This window comes from Mauremys mutica, chromosome 7 (assembly GCF_020497125.1).
Source record: "Mauremys mutica isolate MM-2020 ecotype Southern chromosome 7, ASM2049712v1, whole genome shotgun sequence".
Classification (NCBI taxonomy): domain Eukaryota; kingdom Metazoa; phylum Chordata; order Testudines; family Geoemydidae; genus Mauremys; species Mauremys mutica.
In genome coordinates, this window is record NC_059078.1 from 53,596,000 (window position 1) to 53,618,708 (window position 22,709).

At 51.6% G+C, this 22,709-nt stretch overlaps 1 protein-coding gene across 5 annotated transcripts in view; it reads right to left on the reverse strand.

Annotated features, from left to right (window-relative positions):
* The window catches only part of LOC123375041 (E3 ubiquitin-protein ligase RNF123-like), a 252,084-nt gene that overhangs the window by 180,721 nt on the left and 48,654 nt on the right, over positions 1–22,709 (reverse strand). For all 5 annotated transcript variants that reach the window (XM_045025605.1, XM_045025602.1, XM_045025604.1 and 2 more), the window contains 3 exons: positions 13,951–14,055; positions 12,649–12,774; positions 9,526–9,618 (listed from right to left, as the gene is read on the reverse strand). In XM_045025605.1, the coding sequence (XP_044881540.1) occupies positions 9,526–9,618; positions 12,649–12,774; positions 13,951–14,055 (324 nt within the window). The remainder of the gene's footprint in view (positions 1–9,525; positions 9,619–12,648; positions 12,775–13,950; positions 14,056–22,709) is intronic.

Genomic DNA, 22,709 nt, shown 5'->3' on the forward strand with positions numbered 1-22,709 from the left:
CGAAAGGCGAGACACGCCAGACGGATCGCTCTCAGCTCCCGGACATTGATATGGAGGGAGAGCTCCGGGGCCGACCAAAGACCTTGAGTGTGCAGGTCTCCTATGTGAGCCCCCCATCCCAGCGCCGACGCGTCCGTGGTCAGGGTGATCGACGGGCGAGGAGGGCGGAACGGAACCCCTGCGCAGACTGTCACCGGATCCAGCCACCAGGTGAGCGTCTGGAGAGCGGGACTCGGCACCACCACCACCATATCCATGGGGTCGCGCTGAGGGCGGTACACCGATGCCAGCCACATTTGGAATGGGCGAAGTCGCAGTCTTGCGTGCGCGGTCACAAACGTACACGCTGCCATGTGACCTAAGAGACGCAGGCAGCACCGCACTGTTGTCGTTGGAAAGGCCTGCAGTGTCCGTATCAGGGAGGCCAACGTCTCGTGCCGAGCCCGAGGGAGGCAGGCTCTGGCCAGATTGGAGTCGAGGACGGCTCCTATGAATTCCACTCTTTGTGTCGGAACTAAGTGGGACTTGTCGGTGTTGACGAGCAGGCTGAGAGACTGGAACAGATGCAGTATCTCGGACACCTGAGCCGCCACCAGCTCTTGGGTGCGGCCACGAATCAGCCAGTCGTCGAGATATGGATACACGTAAATTTGACGATGACGGAGGGCCGCGGCCACGACCGCCATGCATTTGGTGAATACCCGCGGTGCGGTGGAGAGGCCGAAGGGTAACACTGCAAACTGGTAATGGGCCTCGTTGACCATGAAGCGCAGGTAGCGTCTGTGGGGGGGGTAAATTGCCACATGAAAGTAAGCATCCTTCATGTCGAGGGCGGCAAACCAGTCTCCCGGATCCAAGGAAGGGATAATGGTCCCCAAGGTTACAATCCGAAACTTGAGCTTGCATAGGTACTTGTTCAGCTCCCAGAGGTCTAAGATGGGACGAAGACCTCCTTTCGCCTTGGGGATGAGGAAATATCTGGAGTAGAATCCCCTGCCCCGCCTGCAGGGAGGCACCTCCTCGATGGCACCCATGCTCAATAGAGACTGGACCTCCTATAAGAGGACTTGCTCGTGAGAGGGGTCCCTGAAGAGGGACGGGGAAGGTGGGTGGGAGGGAGGGGGCGAAATAAACTGTAGGCGGTAGCCGTGCTGGATGGTGCTGAGCACCCAGCTGTCCGATGTTACAGAACGCCACGCCTGGAGGAAGCGGGAAAGGCGACTTGAAAACAAAGGGGATGGATCCTGGGGTGAGAGTGGTGCGCCGTCCTCGGGCGTCCCATCAAAAGGTCGGCTTGGAGCCTTGAGGAGCCTTGGACGAGCCTTGGGACTGGTTACGCCGCCCGCCCGATGGTCTGCGGCGGAATGGGGCCCTGCGATTATTAAATGGCCGAGACCTGGCCTGTGGCACGGGCCGATAGGGCTGTTGCCGGAACGGACGCCTCTGAGTGGCCGGCATATGCATCCCCAAAGTGCAGATTGCCACTCGACCATCCTTCAGGGTCTGAATTCTCGTGTCAGTTTTTTCCGAGAACAGGCCCTGCATTTCAAAAGGGAGGTCCTGGAGGGTGTATTGTACCTCCGGCGGCAAAGTGGACGACTGCAGCCACGCAATGCGTCGCATGGTCACACCGGACGCCACAGTTCTGGCCCCCAAGTCCGCTGAGTCGACCGCTGCCTTAATTAAGGTCCTGGAGGCCAGCTTGCCCTCCTCCAGGAGCGCCGAGAATTCTCGGCGGGAGTCCTGCGGGGTCAGCTCCGCGAATTTTCCCAGGCATCCCAAGATGTTAAATGTATATCGGGATAGCAGGGCCATTTGATTTGCGATGCGGAGTTGGAGGCCGCCCGCCGAGTAAATCTTGCGCCCCAATAAGTCCATGCGCTTGGACTCCTTTGACTTCGGCGCAGCGGCAGGCTGTCCGTTACGCTCCCGGTCGTTCACGGACTGGACTACCAAAGAGTCCGGAGTCGGGTGCACATAAAGGTATTCGTACCCTTTAGGCGGTACAGAATATTTCCTCTCTACTCCGCGTGCCGTGGGAGGGACGGAGGAAGGCGACTGCCAGATGGTGGCATTGTTCCGCTGGATTGTGCGGATGAACGGCAGCGCTACTCTCACGGGGGCGTCTGCTCCCACGACATCCATGATGGGGTCATCGACCTCCTGGACCTCTTCGATGGGCAGATTGATGGCTTTCGCAACCCGCCGGAGAAGGTCCTGGTGCGCTTTGAGGTCAATAGGCGGGGGCTCTGATGATGATGCCCCTGCCACCGCCTCGTCGGGAGAGGATGACGAGGAGTGACCTGGCAGCACCTCTTCAGGAGCTGGCTCCGCGTCTGGGCGCTCCGGTGCCAGTGTCTCCTGCGCCAACGGTGTACCGTGAGCAGCGGTCTGTGGCGTTGGAGACGGGGGTGGCCTGCTGACAGTGGCCTCTGGCACCGAACGCGCTGAGCCTGGCTGCCGCGGTGGAAGGGGAGGCCCCTGTTCATGTTGGGCCCAGGGCACCCAAAACCCCCATTGCTGAGGTCCATGGTCCTGCGGAAGAGACCCCGCTCGGAAGTCTACCGCACTACCCTCAGGGGAAGCAACTGAGGGTTCTCTTGAAGGCCAGGGAGGAGCCGTTGCGGATCCCGGGCGGACGTCCGGTGCCGGAGTAAACTGCCTCTCCGGTGCCGCCGGACAGTGCCGGTCGTCATGCGGTCTGGTAGGGGAACGGGATCTGCGTGAAGCGCGGCGCCGGGAGCTCGACCGGCGGTGCCGGGAGTCAGACCTCGATCGCGAGCGGCGGTGCCGTGAGCGGCTGCGTGATTCTCGATATCGGCCGCGATGCCTGGAGCCGGACCTGGTGCGGTGCCGGCGACTTGGCGACCGGGACCTGGAGCGTCGCCGGGAGTGCGACCGGTACCACGATTGTGAGCGGTACCGGGACTGCGACCGGTGACGAGACGGGGAGCGGCGTCTCGAAGTTGACCGTCGTGCGGATCGGCCCCGGTGCGTTGGCGACCGCCGTCTAGAGGGAGAACGGGAGCGAGAGTGGATCATAGCGCTCCGGTCACCTCGGCCGCCAGGAGAGGGAGGGCGCATCATCAGTGGCTTTCCAATGGACTTGACTGTCCGCACCGGCGGTGCCGATAGCTGATGGCCCGTATCAGCGGTGAGGTCGATCAGCTCCTTCGCCGTCGCAAACGCCTCCGGCGTGGACGGGAGCCTCAGCTCTTCCTCGGTCGGCACCGGGGAGCTGGGCGGTGCCGGACTCGACGGCCCTTCTGGTGCCGGAGTCAACGGCCCGGTGCACTTCTTGTGCACTGCCTCAGCCTGTACCGTTTTAGTCGGTGGCGGCTGGGCTAACGGCTTCTGCTGCTGTTTCGCAGTGGCTGTCTTCGGCACCTTTTGTTTCTTCCTCGGAGAGAGCGAGCGGTGCCGAGTCTTCGGTGCAGGGTGCCGAGACGTGTCGGCACCGGGGCGGCTCGGTGCTGCCGGTGCGCTGCTCACGGAGGCCGGCTTTGGCGCCGCCGGAGCTGGTGCCGGAGGTTTGAGAGCCGACTCCATAAGGAGTTGTTTTAAACGAGAGTCCCGCTCCTTCCTCGTACGAGGCTTGAAAGCCACACAAATGGGGCACTTATCTGACCTGTGCGACTCTCCGAGGCAGCGAAGGCAAGAGTCGTGCGGGTCACTCACCGGCATGGGCCGCTGGCAAGCCACGCAGGGCTTGAATCCCGGTGCTCCGGGGATAAGCCCGCACCGGGGCGGAAGAAGAGGGCTAACCCCTCTAATTCCCTAACTACTATACTATACAACTAACTATACAACTTTAACAAGAAACTTAACAAACTATTAACAACTATATACACTAGAACTATTGAGAGCGCTAGGGCTGTGGAGGTAAGGGAACACTCCACTGTTCCTACTAGCCGTCACGGGTGGAAAGAAGGAACTGAGGAGCGGACGGGCCGGCTGGGGTATATATTCAGCGCCATAGCGGCGCCACTCCAGGGGGCGCCAGCCGGTCCGCCGGAGTTGCTAGGGTAAAAATGTTCCGAAGAACTGTGCACGCACGGTGCGCACACCTACATGGAATGCATAGGAGCAATCACTCGAAGAAGAACACAAGCAGCTTTCAAGTACCTCCGTGGAAAATTTCCAAGGTTAAGTGAAGCTAAGATAAAGGAAGGTGTCTTTGTTGGTCCTCAGATTTGTAAACTTCTTCGAGATGATGCATTTGACCATGCACTGCGTGGCAAGGAAAAGACGGCATGGAAAGCCTTCCAGTTAGTGGCAATAAATTTTCTCGGAAACAACAAGGCAGACAACTACAGGTTGTTGGTGGAAAACCTCTTCAAGGCATACAAAAGCTTTGATTGCAACATGTCACTAAAGATACATTTTTTGCATTCTCATCTAGATTTTTTTCCACCAAACTGCGGAGCAGTGAGCGACGAGCACGGCGAGCGATTTCACCAGGACATTGCAACAATGGAGAAACGCTATCAGGGCAAATGGAGCCCATCAATGCTTGCAGACTATTGCTGGACAGTGACAAGAGATGCTCCATTTAATGAATACAAGAGACAAGCCAAGAAGCGCCAAGTAGACACTGAATAGGACTAAACTATGTACATAATAGTTTTTTGCCTTTTGTTTCATAATAAATTTTAGTTAGATAACCCTTTTGCTGATTTTTAAAGTGTTACATAAACAGGACAGGTGAAATATTATCATGTAAAGCAACCATAAACACATGAAAAGACCTAGGTTTACAATTTATGATTAAAACTCTACAATCTACACAATATACATAGACATAAAATGTAAAAACTTAAATATCTTAGAAACAGTAGCCAATCAGTTGTTTTAATTGTCATATTTGAATTCAGCACATCAAAATACATAACAAATAGCACATTTTATCTCTGAAGCAGACGACTTCTCAAAAATTGTAGACCAGTGTTACAGGTAATATCTCACCCTCAGAGATGTTCCAATAAGCTTCTTTCACAGACTAGATTTCTTCCTAGTATGGGCCCAATCCCTTCCCCTGGTACAGTCTTTATTTGATCCAGCAGACATCTCAGGTGGTAAGCAGGGGTTCTCTCATGACTGGCAGCCCCTTTTGTCTTGCTTCACCCCCTTTTATAGCTTTGGCACAAGGCGGGAATCTTTTGTCTGTGCTTGTCACCGCCTCATCAATGGAAAAGTACAAGGATTATGATAGATTCCAGCATCATGTGACAGTCACATGTCATGGTAAGTCTCCATTCTTCCTGGGTACACAGGAAGGTTTTCAGGTAAACAAACAATTTACAACCAACTGTCTGGGTCAATGGAAGCCATCAAGATTCTAAATCACCATTAATGGCCCACACTTCGCATAATTACAATAGGACCTCAGAGTTATACTTCATATTTCTAGCTTCAGATACAAGAATGATACATGCATACAAATAGGAGGAATATATTCAGTAGTTTATAACCTTCATTATGATACCTTACAAGAGACTTTTTGCATAAAGCATATTCCAGTTACATCATATTCACACTCATAAGCCTATTTCCATAAAACATATGGAGTGCAACATCACACTTGGAATTTAGCATGATCCTGTGCTCATGGCCATATCCATGCTTGGGTCACTCCGCAGGCAAATTCAGCCAACAGCATGGACAAGCTATTCCTTCACCCTCTCACTTCCCTGTTCCTTCTCGCATGAACACAGAGCAACAATACCCGAAGTCCAAAGGCGCAAACAATTCGATGTTTATTGGGGTGAACTTCCAGCAAGCATGATTCCAGTTTCCTTCCTTAGTGTCCCCCTTCCCAGCTCTGACACCACAGAGCCTTGTCTGTGTCCCTGTTTCTGTTCCCATCCCCCCCTTTAGCAAAACATGATCCCAATTCTCCCATTCCCAGTCCCAGTTCCCATTTCTGCCCCCTTACTTCCTGATTGACTGCAGACTCTATAGCAAAACCTGAGTTTTGCTTAGCTATTCCTTAACCAATCATTTTACTGAAATTTAACTAACCAATCCTAACATATTGTAACATGGTTATTTAACCAATTATATTCCACCACCTTCATTGGTTTACACCCAACAAAATTAATTATACAGCAGACAGAAACAATTAGAGAACCAGACAGAGACCATGCAAATAAACATACAAAACAATACAGAAGTGAGGATTTCACAACTACATCTATACAGACATAAGGGTTCTCCAACTGTGTCTATTGATAAGTGAGTTCTTGCCAGACAGGATGCGATCAAACTAAGTTTCCTTTTACATCTTCTAGGCTCTTCCCATTCTCTGGAGGTGACAGGAATATCAGGACAGGATTGTATTCCTAATAGGCCAATAGCACCTTATTTCAATGTGACTACTTTGGAATGTGAGGATGTGACCATACACTTTCCAGCTTATGGCTGCCTAACTACATCTTAGCTGAAGGCCTTAGCCTGTCACAGTAAGTGAAGGCCATTACACAGACAGTGATTTTGATTCTCTCTTTTATACCTCTATAACTAACTAAGTGATAAGAATACACCTAAATTCTTAAAGTATAGGCCTTGCAGACAGGCCTGAATATCTATATCCTAACACCCCCGTCCAGAGAAAGGAGCAGCACGGCCCTGGCAGGCGGAACACCTTCTCTCACTTCTACTCAAAGAAGAACAGGATGGAATGGGTTACTTAGGGAGGTGGTGGAATCTCCATCCTGAGAAGTTTTTAAGGCCCGGCTTGACAAAGCCCTGGCTGGGATGATTTAGTTGGTGTTGGTCCTGCTTTGAGCAAGAGGTTGGACTAGATGACCTCCTGAGGTCTCTTACAACCCTAAACTTCTATGATTCTATAGTGATACAGGAGAATCCTCCCATGCTGAACAGGACAGTTCCGAAGGCAAATATTGGGGCCAAAAGCCCCAATATGGCCAACCTGAGGTATCCTGGTTAATCCTGGTACCACCACTGCAACATCAGGGAGTCGGGTACCTGTGGCTCCTGGGCTGAGGTAAGTGAGGGAATTGTTATGGTGCCATCTATAGCCAATTATTTTATTTTATCATGTGCTGTGTGATGTTAGGATTATAGAAATATAAGATTGATCAGTAGTTAGAAGGGATAAATATGTATTAGGTATCTAAGTAAGGAGGGCTGAAATGCAAGGCCCACAGACCTGTAAGATTTTAGCTTAGCCATTTTAGGCCTTAGGAGTTATGCTTGACATAAGTAACCAAAAAGAGTAACTCAATGCCATAAAATTACAGGAATAGATGTGCCAAGGGGTGATATTGCGAAAAATTAGCCATAAGTTTAATTTTAGATCACAAAACACTCTAGAGGGACATTTTTCCCTTAACCACAGGATACAGATTGTGCATCAATATTAATGAGAATAAAATTAACTATACACAACCTATAGAAAATGGGGTACAACAATATTATGAGGGGGACACAATATAAATAAGGAAAGAGAGGGTTGACACTTTCACGCACATGTGCAGGGTATGAGATATATATTATAAAAGAGGGTGCCCAGATTGGGAAAAATTGAGCTCCCTATGGGAAAACTCCAGCAGGAACCATCCCTCTACTGATGCTCAATCAATGAGAAACCTACCACACCCTAACCCTGTCTAGGAGGTTGCAAGTATGACTGTCACTATAATTTATGCATGGATATATTTAGGATTTATATATGCTTGGATAGTCATAACTTTGTGGTAACTATAATAAAATTGATAAAAGATATTGGACATTGTTCTTGTGACTGTATGGGTTACTTTCCTTTATCTTCATATATTCCTAGAAGCTCTAGATCTGAAACAAGTGGCAGAGGTAACTCTGTTGAACTTGAGATTTTAGCCACCAGAACAGAACCCACAGTGATGTCATACATCATCATCACTAAATGTACTTTAAACAACATAAAAGGTTACACGTTGGAACAATCTGATAGTCATGCTTTTGAAACTGGAGCAGCAGGCCATGGGTAACGTCCGGATCCTCAGACTCAGAGGAAGAACCAGAATCTCGTGCCAATGGAGCCGATAGAATGGGGTGTGTTACATGAACACTGCCAGAAGGTGGCAGATCAGATGCAGGGGACAGAGTTCCCTTGGTAGATAAGAGTACCAGAGCACGTAGAGACGTCATCCTTTCCAGGGTGAACAGTTCATGAGGTCCAGGAGCATCTCCAAGTCTCCCCAGTCAGCAGTACCAGGTCTATGGATGGGACTGGAGCTGGTAACAGGCCCTGTCTCAGGACCAGCAATTCACTAGAACCGATGCCAGGGTGTGTGGGTCCATAACCAGTACCGGCAGATCCGGCGAACAATGCAGTCTTTTGTCGGTCTTGTGGTGCTCCCCCTTGGCCGGAATTCATGGATGGCACAGTGTCTCTCTTAGATCTGGAAGGAGACTTACTTCCATGCTTATGTGCATGCTTCCGTGATTCATGGCTAGGCCCCACTGCGGGGTCCATAATACTGGAACCAGCGACATTGGATTGGGGCTCCATGGTAAGAAGTGCACTCATGGATTGTTCAGGCTGGTGTATGACCGGGGGGAGAGAGGGTGTTGGGGGTCTTGTTCCCCACTCAGGATCCAACTGCCACCCTGTGGCAACCTCCATGAGGTGCTTCTTAAGGCGGAGGGCTCTGCCTTCCCATGTGTGGCAGGGAAGGAGAGACAGTACCTGCAGCTGGCCATGGTGTGGGCGTCCCCCAAACAGTACAGATAGTGTTGGTGCTCATCGTTGAGGGAGAACAAATGAGGGTAGGAAGCACAGACTTTGAATCATGGCCTCTTACTCATAATCCAATACCCAGACCTGGGTGGGGAGGATCGTTTGGTAGGAGAGGCCAAAGCGGCATCCCAAAAGAAAATTACTACCAAAAACCATGGAAGATCCTGACTTCATTCAGTACCCAGATGCAGATGCTGGGGGGTGGGGGCATTGAGGACTGTTTGGCTGAAAACCACTGGAGCAGCATCCCCAGTTATTAGCCCTATGAAACCTTGAAAAACAAAATTACACAAAACATTTGAATTCCTAATTAAAGAATAAAAACAGTTTTCCAGGAAGTGTGTCACCAAGGACAAGAGGACAGCAGAAACTCCAACTCAGACCATGCAGTGGTAAGAAGAAACTGAAGATGCAGTCAGTCCACCCTTCCCTTTATTGCCTCGGGCAAAACCACGAGGCAACACAGAGGCGCATGCGTGGACTGACAAACACTACTACTTTGAAAAAGTTCTGGCTCCAGGCGCACATGCATTACCCTCAATGGAATACAATAGGGACCATCACTGAAATGGTTTAGATGTTTTTCTGAAAGACCTGCATTAGATGTTATTTTGGGGCAGGTCCATGTTATCCAGGAAGTCAGACTAGATGAGCACAGTGGTCCCTTCTGGTGCAGAAATCTGTCCGACTCCAGACCACTCCCTGCGTTGGGACACCTGAAGCCAGGGAAGGATGAATCCTTGGCTAGTCATTGTTCTCAGGCACTCTCAGTTACCACTCACCTGTAAACCCAGGTCTGGGATGATGGGAGAGAACCTGTAAGCCCGCAGCAGGGACATCAGCAGCTGTTTGAGGCATTCATGAACCTCGTAATCCTGAGAGAGAGTAAGAGAAACACTCAATAGAAATCGACATCTGGGGGGACATTGGGAGGGCTGGTTATTTAAGAAATAACCAATCAGGACCAAGAGAGGCATCACCTCTGGCTGAACACACGGAAATGGCATTTGCCTATGCAGGAAAGAGTGGAGTCCCTTGGGTTGTATGTGACCCCATACTGCAGCCAGACACTAGTGATATGAACCAGGCATCTCACAGTACAGAGCACATGTAGGCATTACCTTCCCTCCTGGCTTTTGCTTAGTCATAACATAAGAGAGTCCTAGAGAGAGAGGGCCCAATTCTCAGATTCACACTCCTCCCCACCCCGAGATTTCCCTGCACAGGAGGAACCCCGAGATGGCCAAGAGCTGGGACAGCAGCACCTACACCCCAGGGCATGCCAGGGCATTCTAACACATCAGCAGTCTGCAGCTATTGGAACCAGCCAGCAGCAGCCCTCAGGTACAAACCAGCCCGAGTCAAGGAATGCAAAGCCACCTCTGGCCCAGCATAGCCCCAATGGTGCCAGAACTGGGGGACCAGGGGGCAATGGCCCTCCCACTTTTTGAAAGCAGACTTTTCACCACAGGCCTCCCCGCTCGGCCAGGCCAGCAACTGGAATCTGGCCGGGGAGCCTGGGCTGCGTGGGGCGCCACGGACCCTCCATTTGCCTGGGGTGGGAGGGCTGAGATCAGCCCCCGGCCCGTGTCCCTGCCTCCCAGACCTTCCACCCAGGGCAGGTGGAGGATCCGTGCTGCGGAGGAGGAGATTTCACTGCAGCATCTGACCAACAGTGATGAGGGCTAGTAGCAGCCATCTGCTAGCCAGGTGCAACCACAGGGGTGGGCAAGATCCTGGAACTCCTGCAAGTCTAGGGTGCCTATATTAGAAAAAGCCCCCAAAATCGGGCCTGTCCCTATAAAATTGGGACATCTGGACACCCTATGCAAGCCTGACCCCAGCTACCCAAAAGAGTCTCTTCCCTACATCTTCTGGAGAAGTTAGATCAGCAGCCAGGCTGCTTCTGCCAATTCTGGGTTTAGACCCACCAGGGTACTCTCAGAAAGGGGTTCCCAGGAGATGCCTGCCAAAGCCTAGCTCAGACACTTCCCAGGAAGGGGCACAACCTCCTGGCCTGGCTCAGCCTGGGCCACAGGATGGGTTGTATTTCATTAACCCTACTAAGAGGGCAATGGTGCGACACTAGTTGCCACTGCAGCCAATGCAATGTCATGGTCTATAACATTTCCCAGGTAGCCCCGGCCACTCCAGTGAAGGGAACTTTATAATTACAGAAGTATTACTAAACAGTGGTTATTTTCAAAGAATTTTAATCAAGAGTAACAGTTCTACTGTCACAGAAGCAGGAATTTAAATAATTAACATCGGAGTTTATTTACAGTTAGGGAAGTTAGAAAAGTCCGATTCAGAAATCGCTTTTCAGAGGTCAAGAATACCAAACTCCTTCCTCCTCTCTTCCCAGTTCCCTAGTAGCAGCTCGGCCTTTCCCTCTCCACAAGGGACGGTTGTTAACACTGAAAGGACCCACAGTATTCTTGCCAGCAAGTTAAAGAAGTATGGGCTGGATGAATGGACAGTAAGGTGGATAGAAAACTGGCTAGATGGTCGGGCTCAACGGGTAGTGATCAATGGTTCCATGTCTAGTTGGCAGCCGGTATCAAGTGGAGTGCCCCAAGGGTCGGTGCTGGGGCCGGTTTTATTCAATATCTTCATTAACGATCTGGAGGATGGTGTGGACTGCACCCTTAGCAAGTTTGCAGATGACACTAAACTGGGAGGAGTGGTTGATACGCTGAAGGATAGGGCTAGGATACAGAGGGACCTAGACAAATTAGAGGATTGGGCCAAAAGAAATATGATGAGGTTCAACAAGGACAAGTGCAGAGTCCTGCACTTAGGACGGAAGAATCCCATGCACTGCTACAGACTAGGGACCGAATGGCTGGGCAGCAGTTCTGCAGAAAAGGACCTAGGGGTTACGGTGGACGAAAAGCTGAATATGAGTCAACAGTGTGCCCTTGTTGCCAAGAAGGCTAATGGCATTTTGGGTTGTATAAGTAGGGGCATTTCCAGCAGGTCAAGGGATGTGATCGTTCCCCTCTACTCAGCACTGGTGAGGCCTCATTTGGAGTACTGTGTCCAGTTTTGGGCCCCACACTACAAGAAGGATGTGGATAAATTGGAGAGAGTCCAGCGGAGGGCAACAAAAATGATTAGGGGGCTGGAACACATGACTTATGAGGGGAGGCTGAGGGAACTGGGATTGTTTAGTCTGCAGAAGAGAAGAATGAGGGGGGATTTGATAGCTGCTTTCAACTACCTGAAAGGGGGTTCCAAAGAGAATGGATCTAGACTGTTCTCAGTGGTAGAAGATGACAGAACAAGGAGTAATGGTCTCAAGTTGCAGAGGGGGAGGTTTAGGTTGGATATTAGGAAAAACTTTTTCACTAGTAGGGTGGTGAAGAACTGGAATGGGTTACCTAGGGAGGTAGTGGAATCTCCTTCCTTAGAGGTTTTTAAGGTCAGGCTTGACAAAGCCCTGGCTGGGATGACTTAGTTGGGTTTGGTCCTGCTTTGAGCAGGGGGTTGGACTAGATGACCTCCTGAGGTCCCTTCCAACCCTGAGATTCTATGATTCTATGACCTGGTCACTGGGTTCTGGGTGGGAGGAGAAACTCACTATGGCCAGCAATTTCTAATTATAAATCTAGTTCTTCCCAGCTCCCTCCCTGCAGTCACTGTAGCCAGGGCCTGGCATGCAGTACCAGGGCACCAGATGCTGGTACTGCATTCTTAAGGGAGTGCAGCTGGCAGGCAAAGCTGCTTTGGGGGATGGTGGCAAGAAACCAACTCAGCTGTTAAACCATGCAGTGCAGAGTGCAGACAAGATGGGCAAATGAGGAAGTCCAGGACCCAACCGAGATCCTCACACCTGCCCGTTGTCACAGAGTACCAAGGGGATGCAGAGTTAAAAGAGAGGGGGAAGTGCCTGAGCAACTCACCTCCATGAGAAGCCACATGAGATCCAGTAGCTGCTGGATGAGAGGATGTGCTTCCACAGACCCTCCCTGCTCCAGAATGCTCAGCAGGAAGTTCATGAGCACATCTTCCACCAGGTACACTTTGCACTGCAAACAGAAAGCCTGTGATCAGCAGCTCTAGCCAGCAGCAGCACTAAACAGAAGCAAAGAATGGGTTCTCAGCACTAGACAGAGGGTCTAGGCTCAGGTGGAAAGCTGTAGATTTGCTGGGACATAGTCAGGTAGGAACGGTGACTTACTGCCGCCCATGGGATATTCCTGTTACTGCAAGCTGAAGATGACATGTCTGGCAGCAATGCCCGGCTCTGTGCCACGAACAGCCCAGCCCACTCCAGGAGTACATGGAAACCATACCATTTCTGACAAGTGCCAGGCAAAAGTGGCCACAGTAGATGTGAAAGCAAGAAAGCAGAGCCCATGGAGAGCCCGACTGCCAAACTCAGGGTACAAAGGGCTCCAAAAGAGTGTGCCCTGCAGCCCATTAACCCATAGGTGCCAACTCAGTGGGTGCTCCGGGGCTGGAGCACTCACAGGAAAAAAATTGGTGTGTGCTCAGCACCCACTGGCAGCTCCCCTTAGCCCTGCCCTGCCCCCTGCTCCAGCTTACCTCCACCTCCTCCACGAGCGTGCTGCCGCATCCTGCTTCTCCCCGCTCCCTCCCAGCGCTTGCACCACGAAACAGCAGATTCGTGGGGCAGGGAGGGAAGAGGAGGGGGAACGCAGTGCACTGGGGAAAAGGTGGGGCCGGGGCAGGGATTTGGGAAGGGATCCAATAGGTGCAGGGAGTGGCAGAGTTAGGGTGGGGACTTTCGGGATGGGGTTGGAATGGAGGCAGGGCCAGGGGCGGGGATGGGGTGGAGTCAGGGCAGGGGGCACAGGCACCCACCGGCGCCAGAGAAAGTTGCTGCCTATGCATTAACCCCCTGCAATGCAGGGCAAATCTCACCCCTAACACCACCACTCTGCAGTTCATTGACCAGACAGCAAGCACACACCCTGGTCAACACAAAGCCTCCACACTCGCTCTGCAACATCACTCCCTCAGTCAGGCTGTAGCGGGAGCTGCCACCCCATGGGAGAGGGGCCATTCATGACTTGGGACTACCTGACAAATAACTCTAGGCCTGTGAATTCTCCAATACCAGAGTATGTCATCTCTCCTGCCTGAGCAGGCAAGCTATGAAAACTGAGGAGGAGTTGTGGGTCCCCCCTCCCTGCAAGCACTAGGGGGGAACACATGCAAGTCCAGCAGCCAGCACTCACCATGAGAGGGGCAAAGTGATTAAAGATGTGTGCCAGGGTGATCAGCACCGTCGGTTCTCCTTGCAGCTGCCACGTTGACGTGTCCTTCTCCACCAACTTCCCCTCCTGCAACACCAATCCCAGGAGACATAACGCTCAGAGCAACCCCAATCCCACCTGCAGCTCCATCATCAGATGCATGCACGCACGTTGGAAGGAGGGGGCAGCACTCCCCACCTCTGCAGAGGACAGCAGCACATGGGACGTCCCTGAATAGATGCCCAAAGGCATGCACATCCCCCCTGCCCCACAAAAAGGCTTTCAGTAGCGACGCCATTATAGAACTCAGCACCCAAAACGCCACAGTGCCTGAAACAGCCTTTGGGGGGTGAGTTTTAGCTCAGCCAGGCCCGACACCAGATGTCAAGCAAAACCCCTTCCATAAACCTGCATCCCCAGAACAGCCTGACAGTGCACGTGGTTAGAAACAGAAATGCATGTTACTACATGCAATATATGAAACCCCCACCCTGTTCATTTTCTCCATATCCCCCTTCCCCAAAAGTGCATTTTCCCTCCTCTCTCATCATCCATGCTCAGAGGAGGTGAGAGAGAGGCCTGCAAGCCTGAGGCTCCACTCCCAGCACTGGAAGGAATTTTCCAAGATACAGACAGCTGTGAGGGTGCCAGGAGAGCTCTGAGCCCACCAGGCAGTGCTGGCTCAGCGGCTGCATCTCCACGTGCTGCCTGGTACAGCTGGGCGCCTGGCCCTCAGTTATGTTTGTTGCACCCTCTGTTGCACTCTGTCGCTCAGCTGTTGGGGAAGGGACCAATCAGGAGGCAGTGGGTGGAATGCAGGCATGGGGATGTATGTGAGCTCATTACGTCTCAGATGCTAGGACAGGGGATCTCAAACTGGGGGTCATGACCCTTCAGGGGGTTGTGAGGTTATTACATGCAGGGTCGCAAGCTGTCAGCCTCCTCCCCAAACCCCGCTTTGCCTCCAGCATTTATAATGGTGTTAAATATAAAAAAAAGTGTTTTTACTTTATAAGGGGGGGGAGGGTTCACACTCATAGGCTTGCTGTGTAAAATGGGTCACCAGTACAAAAGTTTGAGAACCACTGTGTTAGGACAAGAGAAGGCACAAGAATTTACAGGAATGGTGACTAGAGAGCACTAGCCTTTCCCACCATGCCATGGGACATGCTCAGCTCTGAGTTACTGCAAGTGTGGATCCCACTCACAGTGTCCATGTGCCCAGCACAGGAGCTCAGAATGTTTGCACCAGCAGTGACCAAGGGGGGGGGGGGGGAAGAGAGGGTCGTACACACACCCTGCATGGCCTCACATGCCCATTCCCACGTCATTAAGGGCACAGTAACCCCAGTTACCACTTGGTTCCTTCTAACCATCTCAGGCAGGAAGTGGGAACAAGCATATCGCTCCCTAGTAATCTTGTTACTTGGTCATTAGACCATTAATTCGTTCCTGGGTAGTAGTTAGTTTGGTTGCAGATAGTGTGCTTCTTTCTTTTTCAGTTAGTTTGTCAACAGTAGGGTTAAAAAAGCAGCAGCTTATGGAGAAGCAGAGGTGTCATTCCTCTGACCAATGCCAGCAGCAGCGGTGAAGCGGTGGCATAATATTCCCAGCCTTACTTGTGTGCTGCTGCTGGCGCCATGCAGCACTGCCTTCAGAGCTGGGTATCAGGCCAGGAGCCGCCCTCCCCTCCCCCCCGGATGCCCAGCTCTGACCGCAACAGAGAAGGATGGCAATTCCACAAACCTCCCCCTCCCAATAGCCTTGCAACCCCCTTTTGGGTCAAGACCCCCAGTCTGAGAAATGCTGACAAAAGGGCTTTCCACATGTATATTTCACCATTTTTAAATACATATTCATGGCTTGTCACAACACTGTGAAATTTAAGATTCAAATATCTGAAATCATGAAATTCAAGCTTTTTAAAATGCTATGACAGTGAAATTTACCAAAATGGACCATGAATTTGGTAGGGCCCTACCTATAGTAGAGAGCAGCATATCTGTAGTCCGTGCTCCCACATCAGCCTGGCTGAACTGTATTAATGACACTTTCAGGTGTGGCCCCTGGCCACACTATCGCTCAGCTGCAGTGCTTCCCTGTCTACCTCTCCCACAGAACCTGACTCAGCTCCCTGCTGCAACATGCACTGGGAAATTGTGAAAGGCACTCCTGGGGAATCATGGGAGAAGTCACACCCTAACAGCCCTTTGGGAAAAATCACTGAAGGAGCCGTGGTGCATGCCCTAACCGCCCAAGAGCCAACCTGCTGCCAAATGCCTGGCTGAACTAGGACAGCAGAGGGAATGGGTTAGACTGCCCCCAGGCTGGAGTGACTTAGGATGACAGGAGGGGGAACAGGAGAAGGGAGGGCAGATGGGCTAGGCTGCCATGCTTTGGAGTGAACTAGGGTAGCAGGGGATGGGGGCAGTGGTGAGCTGGAGACGGTTCGCACCGGTTCGCAGGAACCGGTTGTTACATTTAGAAGTCCTTTTAGAACCGGTCGTTCCAGGACAACCGGTTCTATAAAGGCTTTATTTAACAAAAACTCCTGCACTCCGCCGGGGCCCTAGCTCACTTCCCCTTCCTCTCCTGAATGCTCCGCCCCCCTTCTCCTCCCCCGCTTTCCACGAATCAGATGTTCGCAGGAAGCCTGAAACAAGCAGCGGGCAGGTAAACTGGGCCGCGGGGGGGGGGGGGGTGAGGGGGGGCAGGTATGGCCAGCTTAGCGGCTCCCTCCAGCCTGGCACCCCCAAGCCGAGCGCCCCCAGCCCCCGCCCAGTCCCAGCCAAGTGCCCCTGGCTCCGGCCCTGTGGCTACTTCCGGCCCAGCTCCTGGTCCCGGCCGAGCAGCCCCAGCCTGGGCCGAGTGCCCCCCCCCCCCGTCCTGTCCCAGCCCCAGCCGAGCGCCCCCAGCTTCGGCCCTGAGGCTCCGTCCCGGCCCCCGCGGCGCAGGCGCCGGCCAGAGCCAGGACCAGGTCCCGCGGCTCCAGCCTGGCCCTGCGGTTCCGGCGCCGGTGCTGGGGCCCAGCCCCGCAGCTGTGGCCCAGTCCACGCGGCGCCGGTGCTGGTCCCGGCGCAGTGGCTCCAGGCAGCGCCGTAAGGGGGCAGGGAGGGGGTGTTGGAAGAGGGCAGGGGAGTTTGGGGGTCGTGGGGCAGTGGGGCGGTCAGAGGGCAGGGAACAGGGGGATTGAATGGGGGCAAGGATCCTGGGGGGGCAGTCAGGAAGCAGGGGTTGGATGGGGTGGCGGGGGGCAGTCAGGGGCAGGGGTTCCAGGGGCGGTCAGGGAGAAGGGGTGGTTGGATGGGGCAGGGGTCCCGGGGGGCAATCAGGAATGAGAGGAGGGGTTGAATGGGGCACCAGGGGGTAGTCAGGGGACAGGGAAGAGGGGTGGATGGGGCAGGGGTTCCGGGGAGGCGTCAAGGAACGTGGGGGGTTGGATGGGGCAGCAGTCTGGGGGCGGGGCGGCCACGACCCCCTCGTGGGGTGAGGAGGAGGGAACCTGTTAATATTTTGGCAGCTCATCAATGGATGGGGGATAAGCTAAGACACCACGCACTGGGGAGAATAAGGATGGAGAGGATGGGCTAAGCCGCCGTGTGCAGGGGTGCCTGCTAAACCCAGGGTTGTGCGTTCAATCCTTGAGGGGGCCATTTAGGGATTTGGGGATTGGTCCTGCTTTGAGCAGGGGGTTGGACTAGATGATCTCTTGAGGTCCCTTCCAACCCTAATAATCTATGATTCTATGAACTGGAACTTTAACACATACCAGCACATGCCCTGGTTAAGCTGCACATTTCACAGAGCAGTTTAAACAAGAGTTCAGAACATGATTAGTGCTCTTTTCCCTCTCCCCCTGTGTAGGGCAGAATGGCCTTAGATAGCGTAAGGCACAGTCACTACAGAAACCAATGGTACCCAAGATGCGGAGTGAGGAGAGCACCCACAGATCCAGAGATTCCAAGGGGCCACTGTGCTCATCTAGTCTGAGCTCCTGTGTAAACCCAGGCCAGAGACCTGCCCAACAATAATTCCTAGAGCAGAGCTTTTAGAAAACCATCTAGCCTAGAGTGTAAAATTGTCAGTGATGTCAGTGTACATTGCTCCAATTATTAGTTACCCTCGCTGTTAAAGTTTACAGCTTATTTCCAGTCTGAATTTCTCTAGCTTCAGCTAGAGAAATTGGCTCATGTTAGACCTTTTTCTGCTAGATTGAGGAATCCATTAACCACTAATTGCTTTCCAGCTGGTACTTACACACTGTAATCAAGTCTGAATGGACCAAGCTATGAATCTCTCACTATAAGGCAGGTTTTCCAATCCTTTAGTCATTCTTAGGGCTCTTCTCTGACTCCTCTCCAATTTAATCAACATCCTTCTTGAATTGTGGACACCAGAACTGGACAAAGTATTCCCACAGCAGTCACACCAGTGCCAAATCCAGAGATAAAATAACCTCTCTGCTCCTACTGGAGATTCACCCATGTATGCATCCAATAATCACATTTGCCAGTCTAGCCGCAGCTTCGTGCTGGGAACTCATATTCAGCTGATTATCCACCATGACCCCCATATCTTTTGCAATATCACTGCTTCTCTGAATAGTCCCGTCCTGTAAGCTTGACCTCCCCTGCTTTGCAGAGAGTGCAGCACTTGTATCCAGCACTGGTCACACCAGAGCACACCAAGAAACTCCCCCTTCTGACCTACATTCTTGGCTCCCAGCTGTATACATTTACACTTAGCTGTGTCAGAACAGTTTGCTTGCACCCAGTTGGCTCTGTGTCAGTGACCTGTTGTGACAAAGTGGGAATTGTCCATAACATTGTATGGATGATATGCCTGCCAGGGACTTACCTGACTAGGGCTTGCTAGCTAGTGGGTGCAGAAGGATTAAAATGAGCCTGGGGCGAAGCAGAAGGCATGAAGTTTTTGGATTACCTGTCTGGGGTGGGATGAATTGGCCATTAAAGACAGGATGAAAGCGACCCATCTCAATTGAGGGTCCAAAAGACAAATGGAAATGCCACTGGCCAGGCCATTCATACCTAGCAACCACCAACCAGAAGCAAGATTCCTCCAGCCACATCCACCTCTGCTGGGAAGCAGAGATTTGGAAAACAATGGGGAAAGGTGGCAGGTAGCTATGTTAAGAGCTGGCCTTTGTCCCTCCAAAGAGCTCTCACCTGGACTGACTTCAATGTCTGAGGCTTTTTTCTGCAGCCATATTAGGAAAGCAGCAGCCATGAGCCAAGAAGCAGAAAGTCACATCCTCACACTCCATCTAAATTACATTAAAACAATGTAATATCAGGCTATTAAGAAGGCGATCCTGTCTTAATAGCACCCAACATCACCAGATAAAGAAACAGATCTTCAAATCCTTAAAGAAAACTGTGTTTAATAGTTGTGATTATGAAATCTATACTTCTACTGTTTGGCCTTTATGGTCCCTACTTCTCTATTGTTTATCTGAATCATAGACTATCAGGGTTGAAAGGGACCTTGGGAGGTCATCTAGTCCAACCCCCTGCTCAAAGCAGGACCAATCCCCCAACAGATCTTTACCCCAGTTCCCTAAATGGCCCCCTCAAGGACTGAACTCACAACCCTGGGTTTAGCAGGCCAATGCTCAAACCACTGAGCTATCCCTCCCTTTTCTGTCTGGTTCTTTGATTTTTTTCTGTCTGTTGCATAATTAATTTTACAAGATTTAAATCAACCAAGGTGGTGGGGTCTGATTGGTTAAAGAATTATTTCACAGTATGTTAGGATTGGTCAAAGAATTATCTCGTAATATTTTAGTAAAATGATTGGTTAAGGTACAGCTAAGCAGGACTCAAATTTCACAATATAAACTGGGGTCCAAAAGGAAGTTCTTTGATCTTGGGCTGTATTCTGGAATTGGTTCCAGAGCTGCCAGACCTCAACATCCTGCCAGCAGAAGCTGGAGTCCCCATATGACCTGATCCTGACTGGCCACCAGGGAAAGTTCATCTGCCTTATTAGGAGTGTTGCTTATTACACCCTGAGCTCTAGAAATGGGGTATGGATGGGTGCCTCAATTAAGAGGGTTATGCCTTGAGCCCTAGGAACAGGATAAATGTGGGGGCCCTAGAGTGTGTGGGTGACATGACAAACAAAAGAGAAGAAAAAAAAAAGAGCCAACATACATTCTACCGGCAGCTTGACTGGGTAGAGCCCTGGCTTTCAGCAGTATGGACTGTCTGAACCTTGGTTTCCCCTCTACTAGCATCAGGACTTTCATATTCTGTAGGCCAGATGACTACTAAAGCGTTACCTTGTTTTTTAAAAGGTTGTCTGGTGTCACTGCAAATACCTACAGAGAACACTGCTCCCTGAGGGGTACCATACATACCTCCCACAGGAGTCTGGCTTGGCTGGATTTGCTGCAGGGAGCCATGGAAAGAGTCAGGAATTGCTGCTGGGGGCAGAAAGCTCAGAGTTGTGGAGGCCATAGGCCTGCCCTGTAGAACTGTGTGGACCCTTGAGGTCTGGAACATTAAAGGGTCACTCCAGGCTGGGGCACAGACCAAATCCTGTGAATCTGACACACCTGTCCTCTTCGTTATTTACTACTCCCCCAATCTGCCTGCACTTCCTATCCCAACAGGTTCTAACTGAGCAAGTTTCTAAACTAGGCGAGGTAGCAAAGATTTGTGGTGTGCTTCCTATCATGACCGGGGCTAAATCCAAGTCCTGCCCTCTGTGGGAGAGCAGAAGGCCAAGGCCACCGGGGGATAAAGCAAGTGTTTCCAGCCTGGGTAATGATGAGGCAGCCTCATAAGAGTCACTGCTAGAGAAGCAGTCTCTAGCTACCCTCAGCAATGGTTATTTTCATCTCCCTCTCTTGCCTGATGCTGGATGCCAGGGATGAGAATACAGATTCTCTAAGATGTGCCCACACTGCTGCCATGAGGGGCATATCAAAAATTGGACGAGTAGAGTCGGATCATGGGATCGAGTGAGAGTTAAATATGCAAAACAGTTTCACATACATGTCTACCCCGTTATAACGCCACCCGATATAACACAAATTCGGATATAACGCGGTAAAGCAGCACTCCGAGGAGGGGGGGGGCTGCGCACACTGGCGCATCAAATCAAGTTAGATATAACACGGTTTCACCTATAACGGGGTAAGATTTTTTTGGCTCCCGAGGACAGCGTTATATCGAGGCAGAGGTGTAGTTGCAAAAATAAATAAATTCTGTGGTTATGACCATACAAGCTATAAATTCTAGTCTCCCTCAGTGGATAGCATCGATGAGAACTCTCACCGCTGAAAGCTGTGATACAAGAAATATTTTGTTGGTGAGAGACAAGCTTTTGAGCTTCAAAGAATTTCTTTAAGTCTGGAAAAGGTAACCAAAGTATCACAACTAAATACAAGATGGAACAGATTGTTAAAGCATAAGAGATTAACACAATGCAAGAAACTACTTAAAATGAACAGGGCAATTAATATCCTTGCAGTCATGGGACAAAAGGAGGATTACAAGGTTACAAACTTTTGTAATGAAACAAAGCCAGACTCTCTGGTGAGCCCATGATTTTTAGGCCATGTCTATGCTACACAAGTTACATTGGTATAAAGCCATGGCAATTAGTGTATAGTTTGTGCATGTGCATACTCAGCAGGAGTGTTGTGTCAAGGCACTATGTGATGCACTATGGGCAGGTATCCCAGTGTGCAATCAACCACTGTCTAACAGTCTTTTGGGAAGTTTTGGCAATGCATACTGGAGCAGGAAAGAATCGTGCAGGGATGACTGCGAAAAGACGGTTACTCACCGTAGTAACTGTTGTTCTTCGAGATGTGTTGCTCCTATCCATTCCAGTTAGGTGTGCGCGCCGCGCGTGCACGGCTCTTCAGAACATTTTTACCCTAGCAACTCCGGCGGGCCGGCTGGGCACCCCCTGGAGTGGCGCCGCTATGGCGCTGAATATATACCCCAGCCGGCCCGTCCGCTCCTCAGTTCCTTCTTGCCGGCTACTCCGACAGTGGGGAAGGAGGGCGGGTCTGGAATGGATAGGAGCAACACATCTCGAAGAACAACAGTTACTACGGTGAGTAACCGTCTTTTCTTCTTCAAGTGATTGCTCCTATGCATTCCAGTTAGGTGATTCCCAAGCCTTACCTAGGCGGTGGGGTCGGAGTGAGACGTGGCAGAGTGTAAGACTTTTGAGCCGAAGGCTGCATCGTCTCTGGATTGCTGCACCAACGCGTAGTGGGAAGCGAAGGTGTGGACAGAAGACCAGGTGAGGCCGCTCTACAGATGTCCTGGATGGGGACATGGGCCAGGAAGGCGGCCGACGAGGCGTGCGCTCTCGTCGAGTGAGCGGTGAGGCGGCATGGTGGCACGCGAGCAAGCTCGTAGCATGTCCGGATACATGCCGTTACCCAGGAGGAAATCCGCTGCGAGGAGACCGGCTCGCCTTTCATGCGGTCGGCAACTGCTACAAACAGCTGTGGCGAACGCCGGAAGGGCTTCGTGCGCTCGATATAAAAAGCGAGAGCCCTGCGGACGTCCAGGGTGTGAAGCTGCTGCTCGCGAGGTGAGGCGTGCGGCTTCGGGAAGAAGACCGGGAGGAAGATCTCCTAATTGAGGTGAAAGGCCGACACCACCTTAGGGAGGAAGGCCGGGTGTGGTCGAAGCTGCACCTTGTCTCTGTGGAATACGGTGTATGGTGGGCTAACCGTTAATGCACGGAGCTCA